General features: G+C 30.2%; 1 protein-coding gene across 2 annotated transcripts; it reads right to left on the bottom strand.

Moving 5' to 3' along the window:
- Positions 1–5,631: 5,631 nt before the first annotated feature.
- Positions 5,632–8,261, bottom strand: LOC114168847 (zinc finger protein WIP2-like). 2 transcript variants are annotated; one of them, XM_028053808.1, is made up of 2 exons: positions 7,480–8,261; positions 5,632–6,335 (listed from the first exon to the last, which is right to left on the bottom strand). In XM_028053808.1, exons 1-2 carry the CDS (start codon positions 8,038–8,040, stop codon positions 5,892–5,894), a joined length of 1,005 nt encoding a protein of 334 aa, XP_027909609.1. In that variant the 5' UTR covers positions 8,041–8,261; the 3' UTR covers positions 5,632–5,891. The 2 variants fall into 2 exon arrangements, with proteins under 2 accessions (XP_027909609.1, XP_027909611.1); XM_028053810.1 differs by having other exon boundaries at positions 5,637–6,326; positions 7,480–8,253.
- Positions 8,262–11,678: the final 3,417 nt, after the last annotated feature.

Here is an 11,678-nt window from a genome sequence, read left to right as displayed (position 1 = left end):
GACCTCCTGCTACTCCCCCCGACGTAATCCATCATACTCTACATGAGTCTTAATGGTTACTAGGAGCGTCAGGATACCAACCAAAACTAAGTCCTTATGTCCTTACATACACTAAAACATTCCTCTTAGAATTTCCCTTGAAATCCTAGTTCAACCACTTCTTCTCATATTCCAACTTCATGCAATTTCACCGCACATATTACCAGTCATAACAATTCATGCATATCATAACTAAGTTCATATTTTAACATTCAAACATAGCTTCATCCACTAGAAACAAAGAAATAACACTCAACTGCAGGGTTTCTCGCCCAAGCTAGAAGGTCTCGCCCAGGCGAAAAGGGCTCTCTCGCTTAGGCGAGTCATTCTCGCCTAAGCGAGGCTCGAAACAGAGAACAACCCAAACTCTGGGCGAATTCTCGCTCAGGCTAAGCTGTCTCGCTTAGACGAGAGTGACTCTCGCTCAAGCGAGACTGGCTCGCCTAGGCGAGATCTCGCGCAGAAATAGGAGATGAATTTCTGGTGTTTTCGCTCAGGCGAGAGCTGCTCGCTTAGGCGAAAATACCAGATTCCCAATCTGTTCTCACATGCAACAGTAAAGAAATCTAGCACAATCCAAGCATACACTCAATTACACAGTTCAAGCACTCATACAACAATCAATCATGCAATTCAAAGTCATCAGAATGATTTCTATACGAAATTCAAGTAAAACAGTTAGCTTCCCTTACCTATTATCATGTTTAGACAACTTTATAAATGTCAACGCCTTAAAAACGTCAACACCTCTAACTCCACAGGATGCTCTATCTACACATAGAAACATCACAAGAACGATCAGGACATACCGTTATGATCACTGATCAGCAGAGACTCATACTGATGATTAAAACGTTGCATGCAAGCGGAAGAGGGCCTGCATGCAACAGAAAACAGAAAAAGACTAAAATAAAGAGCGAAAACTCAACTTACGCGAACGGAGAAACTGATCGGTCCAATTTGAAGAGTTCGCCGAGAGGATCAATCCTACGGTCTCGGTTCTTCAATCAGACGACCAGAGAGACAAAACCTCTAGAGAGAAGTCAGAGAACTCTAGAAAAGTGGTTTCTAGAGAGATGGTGTGTTTTAAAATAATGAAACTAGTTTATAACAATTCTATTTATACTAAAATCTTTTAATATTAAAATAATCGAGTCTCACTATTTTTAAACCACTATCACTTTTAAAACGCCATTTTCTAGGGTCTTACAATTAACAACTAATTTTAATAATCCAAAGTTATTAATAACTATAATGATTAATTTAAATACCAATTTACAAAATAAAAAAATTATTCCTTACTAAAATAGTCAAAATTATAATTAATCTCTAGATTGGTTTCTAAAATTTATTTACCAAGGTTTTAGGTACAAAAAAAATTGATCACTAAACATTAGCTACCATGATTTTTGTTACCAAAGAAATTAATTTCTAAAGGTGGTCTCTAATTGATTAGTGATCAATTATAATTTTTTATTCATAGTAGTGATTATTTTATTAATCAATCATTTTTTTATTTTATAAATTGTTATCTAAATTGATCATTATAATATCTAACTAGTTTTGGTCACTAAAATTAATTGTTAACGAGAGATGTTCTTGTATTGAGATCAATTTTAAAATTTTCCTTAATTAATAATATATGTTAACAATTGTGGTAATAAAATATTGAATTTTATATGTTTGAATGAGATAATTTATTTATTAAATTAAATTAAATTTTGTTGGACTAAAATAGTTGTTTGGATACGAAAAAAAATGAATTTTACAAAATTTTAAAAGGCATTTCAAAATGGAATTTAAAATTCACTGATCACTCTCTTTTAATACACAAAGAAACATTAAATTTTAAATATTTAATTTTGACAAATATTTAAATAAATTTTAATTTTAAATTTCTATATCTAAAAATAAATATTTTTAAAATGAAAAATTATTCTAAAAGATAAATTCAATTATTTCATCCTTAAAAAAAATAAAATATAAGAAATTTTAATTATTATATCTAAATAAAATAGTTTAAAAAAATAAAGAGAACTCAATCATAATTATTTAAAAAATATCACGCATTGCAATTCCTTAAAATTGTAGAACTCTTTTTATCCAAACAAAATGATATGTTTTATTTATTCTTTACACATATGACTTCGCTATTATTTAGATTTAAAAAGTTTTAAACTATATTAGTTACTTTGAAAGGGTTCCTTTGGCAGTGTACCCCTTTTCTTGCTACCTATCTCATACTAATTCTTTTAAAAAATTGTTTTTAATTATCCCAACAAACTTAATAACTTACATTGTTAACGTAACTTTTTTTATATATATGTTTTTTTTTTCTCAATTGAGTTTTAAGTTGTTAATAAATTTGAGTAGTTAAAATTTTTATATTTTTAAAATTAAGTATATATTTTTTTAATTTTTACTAAATGTCATGATTATTATTTTATTGTGTTATTTTATTTATTTTTATATATTAAAAAATATATGAAATTATGTAATTAATATAAAATAACATTGAGTTGATGTAAAATTACTTTTAATAATAAAGGCAAAGAAAACTAATTTTTGTTTATGTAAAATATAGGTTTTGGTTTTATCAAAATTTGGAGTTATATTTTCAACAAAAGTATGCAGGTTCTCAACAGATTTAGCATACCTAATTAATGACAACAAAGTAATTTTTATGTCTCTTATATCTGGTTTGTGATCCAGTCTTTTTGGGAAAGGTGATGGTTACTGCATATTTGTGTCTCTTGGATATAAATACAAAATAATCCCTTTTCTATATTCTTTTCGCTTTGTTTACCTCTTATAGAATATAATTTTTTTTTGTTTGACAGAAAGAAAATTTAAATGAATTGTAATTATCACCTTGGCTATCTTCTCTCTTTTTTTCTTTTTTTTTTATGAAAAAACAATATTTATGGAAACTGCTATTTCTTGATCGAGAAAAGTTGTTGATTCTGTGTTGGGTTACAAATTTTATCAAAGATAAAAGACACAGGTTCAACTTTAACAGCAACACTTTTTGAACGTTACTTAATATGTGTGATGTGAGTGTCATAATTGCATGAAACTGTGTTTTGAAAAATCCACCAAACAAAGTATATTTCTTTTTGCACGTGTGTGACGATCTAATGCTCCATAGGCATTGCTTTATTTGTATTATTATTATTATTACTGTTTTTTAATGATTGTTATGATCTTTTATACTATTTTAATAATTCATATAAATTGTTAAATAGAAAAATAAATAATTTCATTGTATAGGGTAAATCCAAATGTGTGAGTGATTATGAGGAGTGTGGAGTAAAGTGTATGATAGAAAAGTTGGAAGAAAAGAGAAAAGAGAAAAGAGAAAAACTGTTATATATTAAAGTCTACAATGTTCCATCACATCTTCATTGACAGGTTGGGGATGTTGTGACAGATTGACGTAACACTGGATTCCATTGATACCAAGCAAAGAATCACATAATTAGCCATCGTTTTCATCACCTGTTTTACTGTTACGTTAAATCTACAACTATAGTGCCGCTATACAAAGAAACCCTGTTAACAGTCACACACTGCCATTATTCAACATGTTCAAGTCCAGGGGAAAAACCTTCAAGCACACTTTACCCCAAACAAAACAAAAAATAAACAACAAAAGCAGAACAAGTGGGGACAATCAACGTGGAATCCCGATTTTGTTGGCTCAGGGGAATGGACTCGAGAGACTCCATCATTCAAACTCTGCATCTCTGCAACTTTGAAATGACATCTCCTTCTGCTATACCAAACGTATTATCAATGCATTAATCAACTTTTTTTAATGGTGCTGTGTGATTAAAAACCCTTGGTAGAGAAATGATTAGGGTCAGTCTAAACATAGTATTTGATCTGTCCATCATGAAGGACACAACAAAAGTGGGAGAGCAGCATCATGCGACTCATAAGGCTGAACCATGACAGCTTCTAAAGCTTCCCCGAACCTACTCTTCCAACATATTATTATATTAATTCTCACCACTCTCTCACTAATTCATTAAATCAAACACCTTATATGCAACGTTGCATGCACTTAGGTATAAGAAAAAACTATATCTGCAGCGTAACGTGGATATATGTGTAAGAAGTTTTGTGAGTTTGAGTAGAGTTTCTCAGCAATTTTGCACGAGTGGAAGAGGGAAAAGGGTATGGATTCATGAATATCCGTCACCTCACACTAATCCTTTTCACTGGGGCCCTCATGTTCCTCGCCATTTACACTGCTAACTTTTGTTGCTGGAACAACTACCTACGCCTCATACATACAATGCCTTAATTAATGGTAATTATTAGTGTGCTCATATTCAAGTTCTTTATTCTTTTATACATCTGTTTATACTTTTTGTATTAATTTATTGAAAATATCAAATGTCAAACTAATGACTATTTAGACCTAGGATTCAACATAAAACACAATATCATTGAAATTTGAACAGAAGATCTTACATGATACATTAAAAAAAAAAAATTCATTACCAACCAATTTTAATAATAAAAGATTATTAGTTTAGTGACCAATTTATATCACAATTTACAAAATAAAAAATTATTAATTACTAAAATAATCACAAATAAACAATATAATTAGTCGGTAAATTGATCATTAATTAATTAGAGATTATAATTTAGCAACTAATTCATTTGGTAGCAAAAATCTTGATAACTATATTTAGTGACCGATTTCTTTTGGTAGCTAAATTTTAAAAATTAATTATAATTTTTTATTTATAAAAGTGATTATTTTAGTAATCAATCATTTTTTATTTTGTAATTTGATATTTAAATTACTCACTATAGTGACTAAACTTTTAGTTTGGTTATTAATAATGTATTTTTTATAATAATAAAACAAATTTATAATATATAAACTGTCGTACAAATTAGTTTTGTGAAATTAATTTAAAATTATTTTCTTAACAACATCAACTCATTCCAAATAAAGAATTAACTTTATCTCGAATGCAAAGCTCAAACACAATAATTTTATGAATTTTCTTCTTTACACGTTAGACTTGAATTCACACTTAAAATTTCGATATAAACAACATTTTCCTTCACCTTCATGTTTAGAAAATGATAAAAAGAAAGAACGGAATGTAATCATGCATTTCTTTATTAATTAAACCCTTCCCCTCTTTTTATCACATTTATATCTCTTTTATACTTGTATATTCATCTTTACAATCTATCACTTACTACATTTTATCTCTCGTTCTATCTTTAGGTGTCATTTAGAAAAGGTTTTCCCTATCGTTTTTCAAAATACATTCAAGCGATATGTACTTTACTTTCTCATCCATCATTTTTTTTTTTTTTCATTTTCTCTTTCTCTTTCCTTTTTCTATATACTTCACATTTGTCGTTTTTCTTTTATCTTCTATCACATACACACCTTCTTGGAGTGTGCATTTTTATCTATCTCTTTCGCAGATAAGTTTGAAAGTTATACCGATCTAATTAAGGTTAATTGGAAAGCAACGACAAGATTAGAACATATGTGTTGGAACTTGGAAAAATCTCCTCGTACGCCTGTCTTAAATGAACATTCTGTCTGGTATTAGTTAAACCAACGACGTAGAATCCTGGTAGATCATGGATATTGAATCATGTAATACAAATTACTTCTCGTTTATGTTTACAGAGAGATAGAAACTTAAACCAAAACAAAAAATGACACGACAGAAGCATTTGTTACAGTCTGATATGAAATACCAAGACGCAATGAGAGAATTAATAAAGGTGATGAGATATGAGAAACCATCAATAGTTACATAGATTGACATCATCATATAAACTGAGAACTAGAAAAGTTGCATTAATTAATTTTCTTGTTCAATTTCAGAACCTGCTTGATCATCATCTTGGTCAAGGTTCATGCAGTCATTTCCATGAGCCGTGTGTCCATATCCAAAGGCCTTCATATGATCTTTAAGAGACCTTTTGTGCTTGAAATCAGAGCCACAAGAACAATACCAGCGTTTCCCACAGTTCTTCTCATGAGTTCTCCAATCACCCCTCACAGCAAAGGTTTTGCAACATTTTCTGCACACGAAAGGCTTTGTCCCATGCTTTCTCTTGTAATGTGTTTGAAGGGTTCTGAAATCTTTAAGTGGTTTTGCTCTCGGATGGTCGATGTTGTTCTTGCATCCTGGAGCACAGCAATAACATGGAAGCCTTAACATAGCTGTTGGTTGTGTTCCTCTTAGAGACTCTGGTCCCTTTCTATACTGAGATCCATGCCCCCACATATGCATCTGAAAATTCTTGCATCAATCATGTAATAAGAACAAATAGTGAATAGTTGGAAAGGAAACGAACAATAGATATTATGGAAGCCACTGACACACGCATAGAAAAATAAACTATAAAAATACCAGTTTTGACCAAGGAGTGAGAAAAAAACTTGAAACTAGGTCTTTAATTTGTTGCATGTTGTTATGAACAAAATTTAGATTTTGAATTTGAATTACTTGATCATATGTCGGCCAGGTTTTTCAGTAGGAATTTGATGGAGAAAGGAGGCTTGTACAATTATATAAAATAAATAAATAAATAACATGTTAAGTTTATAGTGCTCATTTCTTAGAAAACATTAAATTTGGAATATTTATCAAAGAAGAAAAATTTGTACTTTCTTCTCTCTCTCTCTTTACAAATCTTAATTAACACTCAGACATGCTAACTAGGAACTGCTTCCTTTTGAACAAGTTTTGGAGTTTGTTCATCAACCACGCTCTGTGTGATTAAAGAAATATAGGTGCAAGAGTAGGGCATCCTGTTAAAGAAAAAGTTCGGGAGCCCAGCAAGAGAATATTTGTACAGTTAATTATATTTATATTCATTTTTATGAAACTCAATTGATGTCTTTTCAATTTATGTCTCCCTTGTCGGTGTGTTTTTGTTTTTTGGTATAAACTAAATACACTTAATAAACTTATGCCAGAGAGAGAGAAAAACCTTGTAGATGCAAAAAGGATACAATTGAACCATATATTTGGACACTGATCTTCACAGAAGAAGTGATCTTAACAGAAAAATGGTGATAGATCGAGTAGTTTGAAGGTCAAAGAAACGTAATAAGTTAACTTGGAAAACCCTAACTTATAATGCAAACACACACTCTGGCGGATAAATCTTCCTCCTTAGAGGAATATTTCAGGTGAAAACTTGAAGTGGTACTGTAGATAGAACTAAGAAGAATTCATTTTTTTGGGACAACTTTTCTGAAAACGAGATCTGAGAAAGTAGGGGTATAGGAGAGTAAGAAAAACAGGAAAAAGCTGGGAAAAGGAAAGATATTCTCTTTCTTTCTATAATTCTATTCACAGTTAATTATCCTATCTTGATTATTTTATTATTCTCCTCTATCGAGGGAATTGATGATCAAAATGAGCAAAGGTGACAAACCTGCATGTTGTTGTATCTGTTGAACGTCTTGAAACAAAGAGGGCATGCGAACTGTGTTGGACCAATCAGAATCTGAGCAGAAGTAGGGATCCAATACTGTCCTCTGTTAATTCTATCTGACAGTAGTAACCCCGAAGCATCACTGGTTTTTTCTCCTTTGTCTGAAACCTCTGATGAGTATAGACTTGAAGCTAAATCAGTAGATGCAGCAGTGGTTGGAAGCCCTAAGTGTAAAGCCACAGTCACAGCATCTTCTTCATCTAAGCACTTTGATGATGTACTTGGCTCTTTCTTTTTCTTGTCCACTTCCATGCCACTGAATGAAGATTCAAGATATTCTTCTTCTTCTTCTTCATCTTCTTCTTGTTCTTGTTCTTGTTGTTGATGATGAAGGAAAGGAAAGAGTTTTGTTTGAGGAGAGGTTGTGTAGGTTTGATAATTGGAAGGAAAATATAATGATGGAGTGATGGGAGGAGATGATGAAGAAGGAGAAGAGAGAAGACATGGTGAATTGAGGTCCAACCAAAAGTTAAGGTCATTGGATCTGTAGGAATTGGTCATGATGAGGGGGTGAAAAGAAAAAGGTATATGATCAGCTATAGAAAGGGTTGTGATATTAATTATACACAACTGAGTGCACAGAATAAAGGGAAAGGGTAGTGGAGTGAGAGGATAGAGATGTGCAGAAGATAGTTTCAGATTTTAACAAGCAAAATAGCAACAATGAAAGAGTTAGGTGAAGGGTTCAAGAATTTGAAGAAATTAATTCAATGTTGGTAAAGCAAGACCAATAAAGTTGAGGGAGACAAGAAATCACTTGGTAAAAGAAGGTTCAGATTCAATATAAAATAATTTTAAGGAAAACTATTTGGTTTATCAAAAATATGCAATTATCATTTACCTTTTCATAATGATGCTTCGTTTTAAAACAATAAATGGGAGATGAGTGCCATGCGTTATTTTAATATTTTAAATTAACATTCACCAATATTTCTCTACCAAAATTTTATGACCACAGTATCCTTTCATACTGTGTTCTTGTTACACTGCTTGAAGATAGCTATGATTTTAAATTGGCATAAAAAATTATTATGTTGTCGTTAATAATCAAATAAGAAGTTTGAGAATGTAACCGTGTGTATGATATTAAGCAATTGAAAGAAGTGCTGGTAATTAGTATTTCCGAGGAAGACATAGTTTGTTTGTTTGACATCATCGGGAAAAAAAAAAACTTTAATGGATTTGAAGAAGCATTTGCTTTGGCTTGCACGCTGTGGTCGACCTGGCTCCTCAAAGCACACAGGTTTTGTCTGTCTCCAATACTCTTGCATGCAATTGTTCACTGTTCCATATCAACCATGTCTTCCTCGTTCACAACACTAAAGCAAGCTTTTCCAAATTAGTATTACTATATTAAAAATTAATTAAATGCCCAAGAATCTTTTTTCTTTCAATTTTCTGCACTTATATAGGTAGATTGAATTTATTTTGTATAATTATATTTACATATTCACATCGCATAAAGATACAACAAATTTGCTCACTTTACAAATCGACTTTATATTGTTGAGTTAAATTTGAAGTTCACCTTTTAAGATGGTATCAGAATTATCTAAAATTTATTTTAGTAAAATTTTTTATATATTGAATCTATCATGTCACTGTTATTATGTTGTTATCAAATCATTTATTAATGTATAGTTTCACCCTCAAAATACATATTTCTTAATGCAAATAAAATTTAGAAATTCTACATCGGAAAATTATAATATATAAATACATGCAAATTCATCTTAAATATGGTTTCTAGAAAATTAAGTTAGACTTCCACTTTTTGAAACCTCAAAGGAATAATTTATTTAACCGAAAGATATTGGGTTTGATTTGTATGCATAAAGAAGAAAATTCTGTGGCAAGAGACGCTTGTAGATGTTGTTATAGTTTGGGTTAACATTTTGTTTGGATAACTTGTGCAACAAAAGACCACATCAATGGTTGCCACGTTATTAGTGAAAATTCAATTTTAATCCTAATTAAACATTGAAAGCATATGGCATTATATATTATTGTTTTCTAAAATTGCACCAGCATCTCAGATGACATATTCGTATTTCTACATAATCTTTTACCCTGAAATTTATTTATTTTATATTCAAAATTTGAAACATCAAGTTTTAAATTGTAAAAATACCCTTACAAAAAATATGTATTACTACTTTGAAAGGAAATATAGACTATGGTGGTACTTGATATGATTTCCATCCACCGTCGCGAGGGATAGCCCAAGGATGCAGTATTCTGGGCTTCAAGGCTCAGCCCATCAAACAACTATAGGTATATAGGTATATTGGGTTAAGGCCAGTGGAGCATGGAACTTATTGGATTCAGATTTTATATATATATATAATATTGGTCTTACACATATCTTAAAACAATAATATTATAAATTTTTATTTTTATACAGTGTTTAACTTTGTCTATTCTATCTAAATGTGGAACTTTAACTGATACTTAACCTATTTTTAATAAATTTTGACTGTCTCTCACTTAAATTAGCGCAAAATTAACATAAATCTCATATCAGTACAAAACTAGCACAGAGACTTTATGAGTGCAACTAATGTTGATGCAATTGTCATCAACTAGTTTGAGAGTTATATCATTAATTTTTTATATTACGAAATGATATTTAAGTAAAAGAAAAAACCAAAGTAATCGATTAGATGGCGTTGGTTGCAGACAAAAAGGGGTGTGAAGCGCTTATAAATATAATGAATGATACCTTTTTCTTTCCTCACTTCACTTGCACGCCGGGCTTTTGTATCATTCGCTTCTCAATTATGTTGTGCGTGTTCTCACCGTGATTCCCTCACATGCTGCTCTTTTTCCACTTCTTCATTCTCACAATTATTAATCCTAATAACTAATATAAAAATATTTTTAAATTCTAACTCGAATCTTTTTTAATTTTAATTCAGGTTTAATTATTTATTTTTTGTCTTTTCCAAGCATGGGCGGTTCTTCAATCTTACCATACATCTCTTTAATTTTCTTGCGGTTCGTATTACTTATTTAACGCGTTAATACTTGTTTTTCTAGTTATGTTTCACGGGACAATTCGATTAGTTTTGATCTTTTATCAAAATTTAATTAGTAATTTCCTTCTTTTATTTTTTTTAGGTTTTTATATTTAGCTTTTTTGTTAAATTATAATTACTACGTATTAAAAGTGTGCATGTCAAAATTTGAAAATTTGAATTTATCACTTGTTAAAATATAAATTATCTTTTATTCAGAACCTATCACTGGTCAAGATCATAAAAGTTATGTGATAAAAAATCTCTATCAAGTTCTTTTAAAAGGGAAAATTAATTATTCATCCATACTATCCAAAATCTCTATCAATAGGAATCTAGTGTGTTCAAAGAATATGGACATTCTAATAAATTAATATACGAGACGCAAATTGGCAATGGATTCTTAATATATCGAAATATAACATAATTTTCTTTAGTGGGAGAGATAATACTCATTAAGGATTTTGGTTGAGAAAAGCTACACAAAACCACCCTTTTAAGTATGTTATTGAATTGTAGAGATACAACAGTATTTCAATCTATTGTAATGTATCCATGTATTTATTTAATACTTTTATAAGCATAATAATAATAACGTTGGTAACAGTTGAGTGCACTTTAGCATAAGTAAATTTTTTGTGTTTTAATCATAATTTGGATACTTAAGAATGATAATCCAAACATATTGAGCAGCTGAAATTTTCTTATTCACTTAATTTATCATATTTTCTTGATTAGTTAAGGACCGGCTGCTTTAAGTTTTTTTTTTTTTAATTTATTATATTTTTAAATGATAATAACATTTTTTAGTTGTATGTGCCTGTTTTAGCCTTTTAAAATAATTAGAAGTTGAGAAAAAAAAGTATGATCATAATAATAAAACTACTCCTTGATTTGATATAATTTATCATAAAATGAATTATTATTTTAAAATGATATAACTTAATTGCTATCAATATCACTTCTATTGAAGTCTTCAACAAACTTCTATGACTTTGGAGAAAATGATTATCTAAAAAAAATATCATAACACGTGCTAACTCCCTCCGAGTGTCCATTTTTGTGATGGTCGCTAGGTTTTCCTTGTTTTTTTTTTCTTTAATTTCCAAAAAGATAAAGAGG

This window comes from Vigna unguiculata, chromosome 11 (genome assembly GCF_004118075.2).
Source record: "Vigna unguiculata cultivar IT97K-499-35 chromosome 11, ASM411807v1, whole genome shotgun sequence".
NCBI classification, from domain to species: Eukaryota; Viridiplantae; Streptophyta; class Magnoliopsida; order Fabales; family Fabaceae; genus Vigna; species Vigna unguiculata.
This window is presented reverse-complemented; position numbering and strand designations above follow the sequence as displayed.